This window comes from Elephantulus edwardii, unplaced genomic scaffold (assembly GCF_000299155.1).
Source record: "Elephantulus edwardii isolate Elephantulus edwardi_28Jun2011 unplaced genomic scaffold, EleEdw1.0 scaffold00094, whole genome shotgun sequence".
Classification (NCBI taxonomy): Eukaryota; Metazoa; Chordata; class Mammalia; order Macroscelidea; family Macroscelididae; genus Elephantulus; species Elephantulus edwardii.
In genome coordinates this window covers 4,728,955-4,748,085 of record NW_006399844.1, presented here as the reverse complement: position 1 = coordinate 4,748,085, position 19,131 = coordinate 4,728,955, and the positions used below count along the sequence as shown (strand labels likewise).

Here is a 19,131-nt window from a genome sequence, read left to right as displayed (position 1 = left end):
TATGAGGTGGATTGATTCAGTGACTGGGATAATTGGGATGGGAGTGTCAGAGACAGTGCGATTGGCACAGGACAGAGCAGAGTTTAGGGCTGTTTTACATAGGGTCGCTATGAGTCGCAAACGACTCGACGGCACATAACAACAACAACAACAACATCTCTGCAAACATAAGGTGGCCACCAACCAAAATTAACTCAATGGGACTTAATGGTAACTTTTTTTTTACCCTGGAGTGAAAGAGAAGAGGGCGGATGGAAGGAGGAGGGAAAGAGCCTCGGGAGGCGTGGCGGGGGCGGACCGAGGGGCGCGGCGAGGGCGGGCCGAGGGTCCCCTGGCGCCCAGTCTTCCGCTCCTGGCGGTTGGCTCTCAGCATGGCGGTTGCGGGTTCCAGCTCGGCGGTGCCCGTGTGGCTGACTGAAGACGACCTGGGCTGCGTCATCTGCCACGGGCTGCTCGACTGGCCCGCCACGCTGCCCTGCGGCCACAGTTTCTGCCGCCGCTGCCTGGAGAGGCTGTGGGGCGCGCCGGGCAAGGGCGGCGGCTGGGCCTGCCCCACCTGCCGCGAGGGCGCGCGCCAGAGGCCGCCCCTGCGCAAGTGCACGCTGCTGCAGGACCTGGTGGACAAGTACAGCCGGGCGCTGCGCGAGCTGGACGCGGGGCCCGGCCGGGCGCCCGCAGGGACCCCCGCAGAGGACCCTGTGCCCGCCCCGCGCCGCCCGTCCCCGCTGCCGGTAGGGAGGCGGCCCCGCTGACGCCCTCCCCTTTGGCTCTTCCTCGCCTTCTACTTTCACATTCATTTTTCTAAATACAAAAGTAGAACCCGCTCTTCGGTGAATCTTTGCCAAGTTCTAAAAAACCAGAACCCTGCTGTCCCCCTCGCTGCTCTACACCTTGGTTTATTTCCGCGTTCCTTTTAAGACCGCCTTGTCTTTTTATTATGAACATAGTTAATTAACTATGTTAACATAGTAGGGTCTTTAAAACTCTTTGTAAACATAGCTTGTAGTGACTGAGGACGCTTTGCACTGGCTTTTTAACGTGGTTGCCTTGACAGGACGTTGGGTGGTATAAATACTATTTCACTTTCCCTGTGTTTTTAAAATTAAGCACCTTAAGTGTACATTTAATGGTGGGAAAATTATTATTATTAATTTATTTTTATTTTTATTATTTTAATTTTTTTGCATTAGCTCAGGGATACTGAATACTTAAAACTGGAGCCTGGAAACTTAGGAACAGCAAACTGCGTGACCAGCAATTAACTACCTTCTATACAATAGCCTGATGATGATTTAAAAAAACATAAGCTATTTTTTGAGAGGACTTCTGGGCTTCTTAGAGGTGTACAAAATCCATTTTTGAGCCTCAAACACAATTTTTAAAAGTCAAAAGCCTAAAGTCCAAAGTCTGGTTGATTTAGAGTTGGATGATGAACATCCTGTATTTCTGTGACTCTAGACAGGAGCAAAGTTCTCCATTGGAGGTGTGGGTCCAGCCTGTGATGAATGTTACTGGGGCAGGCCATTGCCAGGGTGTATTAAGATGGCAAAGTTTCCCCCTACATCAACCAGAAAGCTTGGCAGATGAAACCCTTTAAGCAGCTCCGTTCGCATTTTCATCTGAGTTTTTTTGTTTGTTTGTTTTGTGTGCAAGATGTCAAATAAAAAGTGTACATCTATGGAGCACTTGAAAGTCTCCAAGACACTTTGACAGTGAACAGTTAGTAGAAGAGGCAAAGGACAAAGGTGAATTCACAGGATGAGTCATAGGCAAGAGCTCAGCTCTCTGACTGCATCCTGGTTCCTTCTACTGCTTAGCCACTTCCTTTCTCAAGCCTTCACCTACCCTGTCCTTTCCTCTCTGACTTCCTGTGTACAAAACAACCCTAGGTCCCCTAAGTTCCCAAGGTGAAGATCAGGAGTGGAAAATGGGCCTGGGCAAGGCCTGCATTCTGGTTTTCTGCACAGTGGTCCTTTCTTTGCCTGTTTCCTTTGCACAGCTCCCTCCGTCTAGTGCTGAGTGCAGGGTCCAACCTTATGCCCTGTCTTTGCTCTTTTGAAGGCAGCAGCACAGAAGAGCATCACAGAAGTTGGTCGGGAGCTGGTCAAGTTGGTGGAGCAGCTTGTAGACATCACTGGGAGGCTTCAGAATCAGCGATCCCTCCCACAGTCAGAGGCATATGATGCATTGAGCATCTTGGACACGGTATGGCCAGCTTGGAGAGGAGAGGATTGCAAGGGGGCTGAGTAATGAATATGGTCCACCTGGGATGACATGAATGTATTTTTAGCTGAAGGATATGTTACGTTTCAATCTTTCATCATCCAAGCATAGATGATTTAAAGATTGGAAAGTTTGAAGACAGGAACTTTTGAGTTAGATTCAATGTCATTATTCCCCTACCCAATTGTAAGGTCTCCAGTGACCATCAGGTAAAGCCTGCAAACATTTCACCTCTTACCCTCATTGACTTCTCTGCATCCTTAGACACAATTGATCATGCCTTCCTACTTTAATCCTCTTCCCTTAACCTTTGACACATAGTCTCCCAGTCCTCGTCTGGCCCTATGTGAGCCTTCTCCTTCTTTTGTAGATTCACCCCTTCTGCTCAGCAATTAAATGCTCGAATTCTTCAAGGCTCAGTTGTAGTTCCCCTCTCTCTTCCCCTAAAGCTGTCTTCTCACATCCACATTTCAGTTACCATCATATGCACAAACATGGAGCTCTGGTAGCCTAGTGGTAAGGAGTTGCACTGATAATCAAAAGGCACACAGTTTGAATCCACCAGCTACTCTGAGGGAGAAAGATTGGTAGTTTCCTCTTGTGCAGTTTACTGCTTCTGAAAACCTACTGGAGGGTCAGCTATGAGTTAGTTCTAACTCAATGGTATACACAACAAACATTTCCATCTTTGACACCTCTCAGTTCTATACTGGTGCCATCTCCGAGACTCCCTTCACTACCCTGTCTCATCAGTGACTGGTAGTGCATCAGTGACTCTCCAAGTGCATAGGCCAGAAACCTGGAAGCCATTCTTGTGAACTCCCTCTCCCTTACCCCAGCACACACCTACTATTCTAAGAACTGCCTAAACATCTCTCAGAGCTATTTGCTACTCCTGACCGGTTCTTGCCTGCATTGCTGTTAACTACATTGTTAATTGCATGTGCCACTCTTAACTCCTTTTCTGTTCTCAATGCAATCACAGTGATCCTCTAAAAAACAATCTGCTCACATTACTCATCTGCTAAAAGCAGTATGGTGCTTTTTATTTATAATTAAGATCAGAATCCTTCCAGGGCCAGCAAAACTCTGTGGAACCCACCTCTCAAGTTTCCTGTCCTCCCGGCCACCCTGGCTTCTCCACACTGTCCATCCACTGGGTCTTGATTCCTCCCACTACTGGGAGCACTTCACAGTATGTGGTCCTTTGTCCTGTCCCCTGGGTAATGCCTCCTCATGCTGCAGACACCTCACCAGGAAACCCACCCACCACCATGGACTCCATTCTGCCATGAGACAGAGTAGAACTGCTCCACAGGATATCAGTTTCTGTTGTTGTTAAATGCCATTGTGTCAGTTCCAACTCATAGTGACCCTGTGAAGAATGCGTCTGAGCCCAGCCCTATCCTGTGCCTTCCTGACCATCTCTGACATACACCCGTCGTTATAGTCACTGTGTCAAACCATGTGTAGAGAGTCTTCCCCTCCTGCACTGACTCTTCACTTTTCTTAGCATGTTGTCCTTCCCAGGGGCTGGCCCTTCCTAACAACATGCCCAAAGTATGTGAGATGAGGTTTCACCATCCTTGCCTCCAGGGGGCACTCTGCCTGCACCTTTCCCAAGACATATTTGTTTGTCCTTTATGAGATATTTAGCATTCTTGTCCAATACTATGACTCAAAGACATTGATTCTTCTGTTATCCTGATTCATTGGCCAACTTCAGCAACATAGCAAGTAAAACTATTATAGTTTGGATCAGGTGCACTTTAGTCTTAAGACTGACATCATGGGGGAGCTCTGGTGGCCTAGTGGCAAGAAGCTGCACTGCAATCACAGATATGCGGTTCAAATCCACCAGATGCTCTGCTGGAGAAGGAGGGGCCATCTCCTCCTGTACCAGTCAGATCCAATTTGACGGTACACACACACACACACACAAACAAAATAATAAAATTAAAAAAAAAGACTGACATCATTGCTCTTCAGCAATTCCTGAAGCAGACTGCTTTGATTTTTTTCCTATGGAGTAGCTAGTGGGTTTGAACAACTGACCTTGAAGTAGGCAGTCAAGCATTTTTACTACTGTGCTACCAGAATTTATTTCTTCAGGGTCGGCTTTAAAAAGTTTAATCTCCCAGTTTGATAGCAGGTCTTAGAATGCTGGCGCCCTTTTATTTACTTCAGGGATTTTCACTCCTAACCCAGAGGCCCTGTCTGTATGGCAGTTTAAGTTCATGATCTACTCTACAGAAGTATGATGGGTAATCTCCTCCCAAGGGATGTACAGTCTTAGAAACCCAGTGGAGCTATGAGTTGGCTGTGATTCAATGTCTGTAAGTTTGTTTTATTTTAATCTATTGAGGTTATCCATTGTAATTTATATACTTGTAACAATTTATTAATGCCTTTTTCCACTTCCCACTGGATGCTAAGCTTCATGAGACAGGGACCTTGACGGCTTGTGTCCTTTGCTCACTGTTGTATCCCCAGGTCTTCACACAGTTCCTGATACATGCTCCACAAATATCTAGTGAATGGATGAATAATAGATAGGTCTTGAGGGATGCAATGTGTTGAGAATAGAAAATCTTAGTGTCTGACTTTCAGAATTGACTTTGCTACTAAAAAGTATTATGGCTTTGGATAAGTCATTTCATGTTACCTAGCCTCAGGTTGCTAAGTGTAAAACAGGAATAAGATGTGTGGCTTGCCACTTTGCTGGCTTGTGGTGAACATTTAAAAAGATTAAGACTATATAAAGCAAGGGGAGCTCTGGTGGCCTAGTGGCAAGGAGCTGCAACTACAATCTCAGAGGCGCACTGTTCGAATCCACCAGATGCTCTGCCGGGTGAAGGAGGGACAGTCTCCTCCTATACCAGTCAGATCTGATTTGACGGTACACTCACACAAAAATAATAAAATTAAAAAAAATTTTTTTAAAAAAAGACTATATAAAGCAGAAGTGGCATCCACTTTCTAAATAACATGCCTCTGGAGACTCTATGATCTTTGATAAATGTCAATAGTTATAGAGGGGCTTCAGGCCTTTTCATAGAACAAACAGTCATGCTTGACTCAAAGGCAATCAACAACAACAACATATTAAAAAAACTAAAAACTTTAAAAAGATTAAAAACTATATAATTAAAAAAACTATAAAACAATGTAGAAGATATAGGATAGAGTTAAGTATGGCAATTTAATCACCATGAATTTTAATGTTTGTTTTATCAAATGGTGCTCATGAGTTCCACCTGAAAGGAAGGAAGTAGGAAAACTGTTGACTATACTGTAGGTATTGTAATTAATGATGTGAAACAAAATACATATAAATGGTTGAATGTAAAACTAATCTTTTTGTAAACTTTTACTCAAATCACAATAAAAGGCCAAACCAAACACAAAAAAATCTGTAAGGCAGTGATACCTAGCTCTTGGTAGTTGGTTTCTAGCAGTAGTAGGACGAGACACTAGTGGTAGATTTCTTGCCTTGCACACGGGGGACCTGGGTTTAATTCCAAGACAGTGTACATACCTCAAGAGAGTCACCACTTGTCTGTGAGTGGAGAACTGTGTGTTGCTATGATACTGAACATGTTTCAGCAGAGATTCCAGGCTAAGAAAACTAGGAAGAAAGGCCCAGGCATCCACTTTCAAAATAATCAATTTTAGGTGACTAAATACATAATCAGAGCTATATATAGCCATTCACAAATTCTACATGAACAGTTTCTCAGCAGTGGCGATATGCTTCTGAAATCAATGACGGAACTCTCTGGGTCACAGTGATCTACAGTTGACTGTTAGAATGGGTCAGGACCAAAGTGGCATTTTGTTCTCTTGTGCCAGGAGGACAGGTCACCGGTAGGCAGGGGACCATTTCAGCAGCAGCTAACACCACCATTATAATTATTCTTCTTTTTTTAAAATATAGTCTTTATTACATTTTTTCAAAAACCCAATAAACCCAAAAGCCAAAGAACCAAAATCTTTTGTATTCTTCCCTGGGCCAAATCAATACTAGGCAGAGAAGGAAAAGACAATGCACAGAATGGGACAAAACATTTGAAAATCTCGTATGAAATGAAGGTCTTGTATATAGAATATATAAAGAAATGTTGCAATTCTTCTGGGTAGTCAGGCACAGGTTTCTAAACCTGCTTGTGTGGTGAGAGTTGACTTCTGGATAAGGCCTCACTGAAATTCTTTGTAAACAAGGAGTTGGTGGCCTAGTAATAAGAAGCAGCACTGCAATCTCATTACTACTATTGGTGAAAAGAATGGGAGACAGAATAGCCACAAGCAGAGCTGGAGAAAAAGGACACTGAGGAGCAGATGTATTGGGAAATTACAGCATGTGGGGTTGAAGAAAAAGATGTCATAAGTCAACATAAGTTGACTTTTCTGAACTGACCTATAGCTGACCTTCCAGTGGGTTTTCAGAGGCAGTTAATCCCATGGGAGGAGATTGCCCATCCTTCTTCTGTAGACTTGCTGGCGGATTCGAATTGCACACCTTCAGGATTGCAGCAAAGCTTCTTACCACTAGGTAAAATAATGGTAGCAGTCAAGGAAATATTATTCTGGCCTCTGTGGCTTATTTTAGTGACCATCTGTATCATGGTTTTATTTTTAAAAATTTTTTTTTAAACTCCCTAAGAGATAGGTCTAAAATGTTTAAATGTTTTTGTGTGTTATTTAAGAAATTCATGTTTTGGGGTTTTTTTTCATAAAATATTACAAAAGACATATTAAAGAAAATAATAATCCATAACCTCACCACCCAGAAAGAAGTGCCTTTTAATATATTACATTTGAATCTTTGTTTAGTCCAGGTTTGAAGTGTACATGTGTTTAGAGTGCTCTGATGGCTTGGTGCATAGGGACTAAGTTACCCCTCTAAACCAAAGCATGACTCTCGGGCAGTTCTAACCCAAGAACAGCCCCATAGGACAAAGACGGGCAGTCTCTCCCCGCGCCATTTAAAGTCTTGGAAGCCCAGTGGAGGGTCAGCTATGGATCAGTTTCAACTGGGCAGCAATGAGATTTATAGAGAGAATTAAGGGTTTTGTTTCTTTTTAGAGGATTGGTTAATTTTAAAAACTGCCAAAAAATTGCCAAAGGGGCCCTTTAGAGTAGTGAGAGAAGATCTTCACCCTGAAACCTACAGTGTCCCTTTTCAGCAGGAGATAGCTAAGAGAATAGCCGTCCCCTTTTCCTTATGAATCAGGGTGCAGTCTCTCTCAGGGAGGAGTGATAGGGAATGGCAAAAGACATACTGACAAAGGAAATTAATCAGAACTGGCTTTGACAAGACTGTGGCAATTGGACAATTAAAACAGACTTTCGGGGGGGGGGGCGGAAAGAAGAATGAACTGGGGAGGAGGGTAGAGAAAGTAGTGCAACAGTGAATGAATGAATGAAAACCCAGAATCTCTGTAAATGTTCATTGAAATTAATAAAATTTAGTAATTAAAAAAAAACTAGTTAGGAGGTAAATTGAAAGTTTTAGCTGCTTAGCAGAACTTGAATATCATATTTATTGGATTCTATAAGGGACTCTCACTTGTTGATTCATTTAATGATTCATCAATAGGCTTCTTGTGACGTGGACCTGTCCTTGGCTTCTCCAAAGATAGTGACTTCCAACACATCTGATGAGCAAATAGGAGATGTTCTCCATGCCCTTGAAGAAATCCAGGAAAAACTACAGAAAAATTTCATGGGAGAAAAAGCCCTCAATGAACAAACACAGGGTGAGTTGATATTACCTAGGAATGAAGATCAATTATGGAACCGGGGCGGGGGAAATGGCCAAGTGCCTCTAGGCTGTGTTCGTTGGGACGTGACCCCAAAAGCCAGCTGCATTCTGCTGTGGTGTTGAAAGTAAGGTTAGGGTGTGCTGAGGTGGAGTCAGGAGTTACTAGTTTTCGGTACCTCCAGAAGTGAGATATATCAGTGGTCTTTCACAGACATTTTCTCACTTCCTTGCTCACTGCCATCACGTCACGTCTGACTTCTAGTGGTGCTTCATCATGTTTCTGGGACTGTAGATCTTAATGGAGGGAAACTGCCTGTCTTTCTTCCACTTTTAAGACCTCACTAATCCAGACCCTAGACCTGATGCTACTGGCTTATTACTAATTTCTATAATCTTTCTGAGGCATTTCATAAATAGGCTCCTTTTCAATGCTTAACTAATACATTTCTTTATTAATAAAGCATATTATAAATAAACCAGAAATTCTGAACCTGTTGCCATGGAGTTGGCTCTGATGCAGGACGAGCCACGAGTTCCAGAGAATAACTGTTCTTTTCGGTTTTTGGGTTTTTTTAAAAAAATTATTATTATTATTAATTTCAATGAACATCTACAGAGATTTTGGAATTCCATTCATTCATTGTCTCACTTTTCTCCCTACCCATTCACCCCCACCCCCACCCCCAGTTCACTCCTCTCCTTGAAAAGCGAAAGAAAAACTCCTTCATTGGTACACAATCCCCCTCCACCCCGCACATCCCCACTCCCACCCCAAGTATACTCCACTCTGCAACCCTTATTCCGGACTCTTATGATAATTGTAATGCCCTAAAATATATTAATTTTAAACTATTCTCTCCCTCATTGGCTTCAATGCAGTAAACATAATTTATCCAGTTTTTCTCAGTCTTACCCCCACCCCAGTGTCAGCCTCCTTCTACAACAGTGGCACATTTGTCCCTTTGTGACTGAGATATTTCACTCAGTATAATGTCCTCCAGGCTCACCCATTTTGAATAATATTGCATGAGTTCCTTGTTTTTCAAAGCAGCGTAGTATTCCATTGTGTGAATATACCACAGCTTCTCTATCCATTCGTTTGTTGATGGGCACTTGGATTGTTTCCAACTCCTTGCTATGATGAACAAAGCTGCGATAAATATGGGTGTGCATATATCTGCCTGAATGTCAGTTATGGTCTCTTTGGGATATATTCCCAGTAGTGGAATTGCTGGGTCAAATGGTATTTCTATTTGCAACTTTTTGAGAAAGCGCCACACCACTTTCCACAGTGGTTGCACCATTTTACACTCCCACCAACAGTGAGTAAGGGTTCCGGTCTCTCCACAACCTTGCCAGCATTTGTTGCTAGCTGTTCTGTTAAATTTTCCTATTTTTACTGGGGTGAGATGATATCTCATAGTTGTCTTGATTTGCATCTCTCTCAGGGCTAGGGATTTTGAACATTTCTTCATGTGCTTGTTGGCCATCTGAATGTCTTTTCAGTTTTCTAGGCTGTGTTTCCCCTCTCTGGATGCAGGTTACCAGGCCTTTCTTCTGAGCTGCTGGCTGGCTTGGAATGGCCAGCCTTTGGGTTAGCAGTTGAACACAAAGGACTTTTGTCATCTTGGGGCTCTAAATTGTAGCTAATTCTTCAAAAGGTCTATTAAAATGTAATTTCTAGAGAATGTGTTCATGTTAAACAGTAACAATCTGGAAGGGAACCTTTCTTCCTTGCCTTTGTTGGTTCTTTGTTGTTCTCTCAGAATTTTGGCCAAAAAATGATGACTGTGAATCAGTTCAGTGTTGGCTCAGTCTCATGGTTCCGCTGCCTGCTGTAACCACTGTCCGCTCTATGTGGACTTTGGTGACATCTCTTGAATAGCATTTTCATGTTAAATGACAGAGCTCTACTGAAGATGTAATATCTTACTTTTTTTAGTGGAGAAACAGGATTTATTGAAGAAACTTGTTTTATTGGAAAAAGCTTCTTAAGGAAAAAAAATTAGAAAATGGTTTACTAGTTCCTAAATTTAAGCTGTTCGTACTTAACCTGGGAAATAAGTGGCCTCTTGGTTGGTTCCTGCGTCATCCTAAATTTAGGCTGGATTCTCTAGTATCATATATATCATATAAACTCATTGGAATTTTTTAATTTTATTTTTATTATTTGTGTGTGTGTGCACCGTCAAATCAGCTCTGACTGGTACAGGAGGAGACTGTCCCTCCTTCCCCGGCAGAGCATCTGGTGGATTCAGACCATGCGCCTCTGGGATTGCAGCGCAGCTTCATGCCACTAAGCCACCAGAGCTCCCCTTAATTTAATTTTTTTTTAAAGTGGCTGTCAGTAATTTATTTAATGAACTTTTTTTTGCATTACAATAAGAGAAAATATAATTTCTCATTTAACAATTTATTCTTTTTTTCCCCCTCTTTTTTTCTTTTCGGAGAGGGGAGCGAACTGGTGGGGAGGGGTGGGCAGCGAGAAAAGTGTGGCAATGAATGAATGGAAATCCAAAATCTGTAAATGTTTATTAAAATTAATAATTTAATTTTTTATTAAAAAAATCAAAACAGTAGAAAAAAGTCATGCAGTGAAAGTCCCTTTTCCACTCTAGCCTGGTTCACTTAATTCCCTATCTCAATCATTTATCATTTTATTACTTTTCTTGAATTTCCACATGAAAATAACAATAAAGATTTATATTCTTATGGCTAATATAAACAAGAATTTATGTTCTTATATTCCCCAATTTTTTTTTTTTTTTTTTAAATCTTACATGAAACTTTAATACCTCAACAGCCAACAGACAAAATAAGAAATTCAATTTTTAAAATTAATAGAGAACAGGAAAATACATGAAAAGAAGACATTAAAGTTGCCCAGAAACACGGGAAATGCTCATGACCATTATTCACTGTGGTAGGTGCTGTCAAGTTAGCTCCAACTCACAGAGACCATATGAACAACAGAATGAAATGTCCAATCCCACACCATCCTTTCAATCTCAGTTGTACAAAAGCCCATTATTGCAGTCACTGTGTCAACCCATCTAGTTGAAGATACCATTTTTTCCTTACCCTCTACTTTTTTTATATTCCCCAATTTTTTAAACAAAAAAATAGTAGACTATCTGCTCTTCTGCATTTTTATCTGCTTTTCTTTAGTTTACTAAATTAATCTTTATTTTTTAGGTAATTTTTAACTGCCAAAAAATTGTGCAGGAAGTACAGAGTTCTCATATATCACCTTCCCTCATTTTTTTTAAAACCTAATATATCTTTCTAACTTTAGAAATGAAGAACGTTGTCTTTTGTAATTGTATGGTATTCCAAGTTACAGATATGCCAAGATTTACAAACTAAATCTTCTATGATGGGAGCATGGCTATTTCCAATTATTTATAATTGTAAACACTGATGCAGCCAGTAACTATATTTATCCATCATTTCCTGTGAGTGCAGATGTAACTGCAGATTGTCCTGCCAGGAGGGGAGGTCTGGTGGTGTATGTATTCCACAGGAAGTTGTGCTGCCCACTGTAAGGGTGGTTTAAATCCACTGTCAGCTCTGTGGGAGAGAATGGGCATTTTCCTTCTGCGTGATTTACACAACCTCAGCAGCCTGCTGAAGAGTCTTCTATGAGTTGGTTCTGACTCAACAGTAATGAGTTTGAAGTTAGTTTTGTTTTTAAAGGTGCTGGGTCATATTATTGTTGTTGTTAGGAGCCATTGAGTCAGGTCAGACTCCTGGTGCCTCTTTGTAACAAAACAGAGCCCTCTCCAACCTTCACCATCCTCACAATCTCTGCTGTGTGTAAGCCCATCGGTGCGGTCACTGTATCAGTCCATGCAGGGCCTTCTCTTTTTCACTCTCTACTTTAACAAACAAGGCGATCTTTTCCAGAGACTAAACTACCTAATAACATACCCAAAGTATGTGAGATGAAATTTATTCTACAAGGTCATAGAGGAAATTGATTTATAATTTTGGTTTCTAGTTTCGTTTTCCCAATTTAAAACTCTGTTTTCATAACTCTGTATCTTAGCAGACCCTCAACAGAATGTGCATAATTTTTTGCCAGTCAGACAGGTTAAAAAAGGATACGAATCCATGTACTATAATTTTAATTTGCATTTTTCCATGAAATGCCTATTTATGTCTTACATCCCTGTTTTTTTAAAAAATTATTTTTAAGAACTTTTTGGAATTTCTCCCGATTTGTCTTTTTCTTTTGATTTGTATTATAATACTAAGTAGGACTGAAAAACATTTTTATGTAGTAAGTTTTATCTTTCATTCCTTTTTCAGCATCTAGATTTATGATTTAGTTAGAAAGACCTTTACTATTGCAAGTTTACAAAGACATTTGCTGTATACTTTTACATTTAAATCTTTGGTTTTATGTTTTACACTTTCAATCTTTTCTACATTTGAAGTTTATTTTGACCTACACCCATATACTTTAAAATGGTATGATTTACACAGTTATCGTTGTAGAGACATATTTAAATTATATTGCTCTGCTTAAAATATTTCTTATTTACCTGGATAAACATAATTTCTTGGGAAAATTATCAGTTTCTGTAATTATTGTAGTGTATATCTTAAGAACTTGTGCACATTTAACTAAGAAAATGACATTTTCTACGATTATCTTGTGGTTGTTAAGCACCATTGAATCTGAACTGCCTCATAGTTGACCCTCTCGTGGGTTTTCAGAGGTTGCAAATCACATTGGAGTAAATTGCCCATATTTCGACAACAGAGCCGCTAGTGAATTCGAACTGCTTGCTTAGCAAGTACAGTATGGTTCTTTATCTGTGGTTCATTTGGTTTTGATTATTTGGGCCAGTCAGTGATATTTTTTAAACGTAAGATCTGAATATAGCCCTGTTTCCTGACATCTCATTCCCTGAAGTTTCCATAAGATTGCTTTAAAGCAATAGGTTAGTTCAAATTTGTTTCCCTTTTTTCTGGTTTCTCCATGAATTACCTCTTTGTATCTTAGATCATTGGTCTTTTTAAAATTGCTTTAATAACTGTTAAGATTTTTCTTTCTAATTTGTCATTTACTTTTGATTTTAATGATAATGCCAGATAGACTTAAAACATTTTTAATATTTTGATTCCTTAGTGGAACTCCCAGAAACTCCATCTACCTCCTCAGGCCCGCTGTCTAACTCTGCACCCAGGAAGGCCTCCCAGTTTGCACATGGTGAGTACATGGTTTGCTAATACTTGGGTTTGGTCTGCTGCAGAGAGTGGTATGTTCATGTGGAGGACAGGTTATGGCTGCCTCACTGCTGCTAGGCCCTTTCCTTGGCTTCCTGCCTTCCTGAATCTACTTCCTTACTCAGCACCTTCCATATGGAGAGCTGATGAGAATAGCAAGGCAGGGTGAGAATTCTAACATTCCACGCTAAGCCATACCTGTGAGTACTCAGAGCTGAGGCACCGTTTGGGCCTCCTTGCTGGGATCACCACTTACAGCCCATTGCCCAGTCTTTATTGTGCTTAGTTACTCCTGCCCTCCCAGAGTAGGGTGGTCCTTGTGACCATGGATCCAGGAGCCACACAGCTTGGGTTTGAATCTCAGCTCCTTTGTCCCTTAGCTGTTTGATCTTGGACAAGGAATTGAATCTCTTAGAGCCTCAGTTCTCTCATCTGTACAATCAAGACAATAGTAGTGCATCCCTTAATAGGATTGCCGTAAGGGTTGAATGAATAAACGTACATACGATGTCTAGAGTAGCTATTGCTAGGGTGCTAATTTTATTGTTCTTAATGTTATGTGCCATCAAGTCAGAGTGGACTCATAGCTGACCCTCCAGCAGGTTTTCAGAGGCAGTAAATTACGTGGGAGAAGACTGCCCAGGTTTCTCCCAAAGAACAGCTGGTGGATATTTGAACTGCCTGTCTTTGAGGTGGCAGAGCAACGCCTTACCACTACACCACCAAAGCTCCCTAGAGTGTTGATCAAGTTGCCACCCCAACTCTGCACAGTGGGTTCAGAGCATTGTGACCGTAGGGTTTTCGGTGGCTGATTTTAGGCAGCTCAGCCTTTCTTCCCAGTTTATCTTAGTCTGAAAACTTGGCTGAAACCCACTCAGCAGCGTCATAGCAGCACTCGGGCCTCCATTCACGGATGGGCAGTGGCCGCACCTGAAGTACAGCGACCAGGAACAGAGCACCCGGGTGTGCTGCACAGGAGACGAGAGTACTATGATGGAACCGCCAGTGCCCCCATTTGATAGGAGACACGGGGAAACACGTAAAATAAACATCAGGGATTCAGGTTTAACTGGGAAGTTACAAATAATCATGGGTGCAAGTCACCGAAACTGAAGGTAGATAGAAGGTGGTGAGTGCTGTAAAAGAGATAAAGCATGGAGGTTATTGAGAAAGGCGAGGCATGACTTCTTCCAGGGGAGGGTCAGAGAGAGCTTCCTGGAAGGGGGCCAGTGAGTAGGTGAGAATCAAATGAGAATCGAATTAACCTTGTTCATTGAACTGCAGGGTTTGTGTATAGAAAGCTGCTAAAAAACCCAAACCAAAAGCCCCCCTGCAAGTTGATGGACTAATCTGATGCTAACTTGAGTAAATAAATCATCACACTGAGATATCCAAAGCTGATTTTTGCTGTCTGATGACTGCATAGCATGAGGTTTTTGTTTCTGTTCCCTCCCATCACTCTCCAGGGTCCAACAAACTAACGTTTGACCTGAGCAGCCTCTCCTGTAGCTTGGAGCTCTCTGAGGACGGCTGCACAGTGACTGTGTCGCACTGGCCACAGTTCTATCCCTGGAGTCGTGAGCGATTTGAGACCTGCCAGGTTTTGTGTTCCCCTGGTCTTTCCTATGGCCAGTGTTCCTGGAAAGTAGACACTCAACACTGTAGCTACTGGGCTGTTGGAGTGGCTTCGTGGAGGATGAGCCGTGACAAGATCCTGGGACGGACTGAAGACTCCTGGTGTGTAGAGTGGAGGGGGACTGGTCAGCTCTCTGCATGGCACATGGCAAAGGAAGTTGCCATCAGCTCAGACAAGCCTGCAGTGGTGGGCATCCAGTTGGACCTGATGTCAGGGAAGCTCGCCTTCTATGAAGTGACGCATCAGGAGAAGTTTCTATATGAGTGCTCGGTCCCTGTCTCCTATCCTCTGCACCCGGCCTTCTGGCTGTATGGCTTACTTCCTGGGAACAAGCTGACACTGAAGCAAGAAATGGCATAAAGGCACCTATAATAAAACACAGTGGTTTCAAAGGCTCTCTACTTTCTTCTGGCTAAAGAATTCCACTTGTGAAAGTAAGGTATAATTTATGAATTACTAATTTTCAGTAATTTGCCTGTATAAATTTATCAATTTTGGTGTAACAATAGTAAGATAAATTTAGTGGTTTAAGAGAGCACAACATGTTTGTTCTTTCATCGAAATTAAATTAGGAGCAAAGGTGCCATTAGCTGGATTCTCTGCTTCAGAGTGTCACAGGCTGCAGTCAAGCTGTCAGCCCGGGCTGCAGGCTCATCTGGGGTGTGAGTGGAGAAGGAGCTGCTTCCAGGGTCACATGGTCTTTGGTGGCCTTCAGGGCCTTGTGGATGTGGGCCAGAGGCGCTCGGTCTTTTGCTGGCTGTTGGCTAGAGGCTGCCTTCAGTCCCTTACCACAGGGACCTTCACAACTGCCTTACTTTCTCAAAGCCAGCAGGGAAGAAAGAATCTCCTCTTAAGATGGACATTACAGTTTTCCATAACATGATCCTGCTTCAGTTTTTTTGCTTGAGTTTTGGCCTGTTGGTTCTGCTGGTTAAAAGCAAGTCACAGACTGTGCCCAAACTCAAGAGGGAAGGTGTGATTAGCAGAGAGGACATGAATACAAGGAGGTGTATTTATGGGGCTGCATTAGAGTTTGAGACGTATCCTTTCATATTTGATCTTCCTTAGTTGTAAAATCATTTAATTGTATAATAAAACAGATAAAGGAAACTTAGGGTGATTTACTGCACCTGCTGGAGGCTCAGCTATGGGTCAGTTCCAACTCTATTGCTCACAACAGCTAATACATTTTGAGCATGTTATTAGGAGGGGTTCTCATTGTTTTCATTAAGTGCCATCAAGTCATAGACAACTCACAGCAACCCTATGAATGAAAGACTTGAACACTTGTATAACTTTTATCGTTTTTCCACATTCATAGAGTTTCCAGAGGCAAGCCATTTCAGAAGTGGATACCACTCCTGCTTCCAAGATTGTTTTAATTGGGGAGCTCCACCCAACACTGTCCATGCTGGGTAACCATTATCACATTCGGCACATCAGTGTCACAGTGTTTATAGCATCACAGCAACCACCAATTACCTCTGTACAGCAAACGGACATACCAAGGCTTTACCACTTAGAAGAAAGTTTGTGTGTGGGGGGTTAGTCCTTGGAAAACTATCATTCCAGGAAAGATGGAGTGTCAGAGAAAGCAAAAGACCCTCAATGAGATGGAGTGACACAGTAACTGGACTGGTGCAGGATAGGACCAGGGAAGGGCCATTCACAGGGTCACTGAATCATAGCTGAGTTACTAGCACCTAACAACAACAATCCCTTATTGGTTTTGCCTTTTACTTACCTCAATTTATCTATATATTAATTTTTTATCCCCTTTCCCTCCTTTCTCAAAAGACTAGTCAGTCTTTTGGTCAAAGTTGAATGGCTTTATAAGCAGTTAAACTTTATAAACAAAGAGGGCAAAAGTCAGGATTTCTGGCTTAGCTAAACAATTGTTTTTTACAAAGTGCCTATTTAGGATGTTTACTCAGTTTGATCTAAATGATTGCCTTGCTTTTAAACTCTGATTCTGGAAGTTAGATACTGGATTAAGATTGGTAATATTAAGATGAAGCTTGTAAAATGTCTCAAACTCAGTTGCCAAGAATAGGTGTATATCAAATCTTGGTTCTGAAACCCTAACTTCCAAATAAAATTTATACTCACTGGGATTTTTCTGCTGTGTTTCCTCTGGCTCTTTTTAAGTCTGTAAGAAAGGTAGAGTTTAACTGTCTTGTAAAAAGAGGAGGCAGAAATTTTCTGTCAAAAGAAAATTAGCCCCTGACAGAATGTAAACAACCCTTAATGTAACAACTTCTGAATGCAACAAATAAGCCTACTAATGGTTTTTTTAAAATGTTTAAACTTGTGTTTCACATGTGTTTTGTAACTTTTGTCATGTTTCTTCCCCTCCCCTGGGGTTCCTGGAAGCATCCTTTTATGTATTTTAAAACCTCACTGTTGAACCTGCAGTTCCAAGCACTACAGCATCCTCTAGAGATGGCTGTGAATGTTTTCAGTTTCGTTAAATGTTATTATTCCTTCAATAAAATGATTTGTTTTTAATCCTAGCAGAGCTACATTTGTGCCTCACTAAGAAAGGTCCAACTCAAGAGAACTATGTTTTTATAAAATTTTAATTTTTTTTATTGATTATAATGAAAGTTTACAGAGACTTTGGATTTCCATTCATTCATTGTTACACTTTTCTCCCTGCCCACGCCCTCCCCTCCCAATTCGTTCTTCTCTTTGAAAAGTAAGACAAAAAGTCTTTCATTGTTATACAATCCCTCCACGCAAGTCCACTCCATTATGCAGCCTTCATTCTGGACTCCAGTCATGACAACAATACCTAATCATATACCCCTTTTAAACAGTTCTCTCCCTTATCTGTTTCAATGCAGTATACATTATTTATCCCCTCTTTCTCAGTCTCTCCTTAACCCTGATGTCAGTCCCATTTTACAACAGTGGAACTATGCAATATTTGTCCTTTTGTGACTGAGATATTTCACTCAGCATAATGTCCTCCAAGGTCACCCATTTTGTGTAATATTTTTAGTTCCTTGTTTTTCACTGCAGCATAGTATTCCATTGTGTGAATATACCAGCACTTCTCTATTTGTTTTTAGATGGGCACTTGGGTTGTTTCCATCTCCTTGCTGTTGTGAATAAAGCTGCAATAAACATGGGTGTGCAAGAGAGAACTATTTTCAAGAAGTCGTTTTCTTCTAATGCACCTCTCAATAGACTTGAACTTGCAACTTTTTGTTTAATACCTGAGCATGTCAACTGTTTTTATTATTCTTGTCCATTTTTAACAAAGTAATATCCTTCTGAACAGTTTTTGAGGCCTAATTTGTAAACCATAAAATGTAGTCATTTAAAGGGTGCAAAAAATGGTTTGTTTTTTTTTAAAGTATATTTACAGAGTTGAGCAGCCATCATTATATATTTAGAATCTTTTTATCACTCCATAAATTAACCTTGTGCATTAATAGTTGGTACATCTTTTAATCTACATGTTCCCCTCTATACCTTTTTGCCCTTAAATTTTTTCTATAGAGACCCCTGAGCTGGATTAGCACCTGTTTATTATTAATAACTGGCTATGCTTTCAGTGAAAGTTCACACAGTAAAATTGGTTCCCATTTTAACAGTTACTACACAAATTGTTCATTGACAGTACACATTTTTTCAGAGTGTCAACATTCCCTTTGGTTCTGTTCTGTGAGTTCAATTTCCAGTGATCTAGTTCCCATGTCTCATGTGTGGCTCTAACAAATACCTAAAATGTGTAAATGATTTTAGATTTGGATAATGAATAGAGGCTGGAAAAACCTTTAAGCTGCCTCTGAGGAAAAAAAAACCAAAAACCATCATGACTGGACAAGGGGAGGGTCAGGGAAAGAGTGGAAAACCCTTAAGGAGATGGCCTGACAGATAGTGGCCGCGGTGATGGATTTAAGCACATGGGAATGGTGCAGGCCGGGCAGCATTTCATTCCAGTGTCGCTCTAGGCTCACTCTAACTTGACAACACCCAGCGTGCTCTGCCTCATTACTGCTGAGTCAGAAACAACGCACAGTTGACCCTCTATTGGGTTTCCAATTTATTTTACAAATATTTTTCACCATCACTAATCACTTACCCTTTGCCATCAAATGGAACCAACTCATGGTTGACCCTCCAGTGGATTTTCAGAGGCTGTAAGTCACGTTGAGAAGAGATTGCCTACTTTTCTCCTGCGGAGCCATTGATGGATTCAAGTGAGAGGCCACTTTGGGGTGAGGAGAACATTGACATCCCCAGAGTTCCTTAGTATCCCTAA

At 41.4% G+C, this 19,131-nt stretch overlaps 1 protein-coding gene across 1 annotated transcript; it reads left to right on the top strand.

Moving 5' to 3' along the window:
- Positions 1–371: 371 nt before the first annotated feature.
- Positions 372–15,218, top strand: RNF135 (ring finger protein 135). The gene is made up of 5 exons (XM_006891063.1): positions 372–731; positions 2,062–2,205; positions 7,823–7,982; positions 13,125–13,205; positions 14,689–15,218. Exons 1-5 carry the CDS (start codon positions 372–374, stop codon positions 15,216–15,218), a joined length of 1,275 nt encoding a protein of 424 aa, XP_006891125.1.
- The last annotated feature ends 3,913 nt before the right edge of the window (positions 15,219–19,131 follow it).

Bases quoted from the DNA above. Each gene is read 5' to 3' on its own strand.
- RNF135 (XM_006891063.1), top strand. From the start codon at position 372: ATGGCGGTTGCGGGTTCCAGCTCGGCGGTGCCCGTGTGGCTGACTGAA. The intron at 7,983-13,124 runs GTGAGTTGATAT...TTGATTCCTTAG, and splicing joins CCTCAATGAACAAACACAGG to TGGAACTCCCAGAAACTCCA. The intron at 13,206-14,688 runs GTGAGTACATGG...ATCACTCTCCAG, and splicing joins GGCCTCCCAGTTTGCACATG to GGTCCAACAAACTAACGTTT.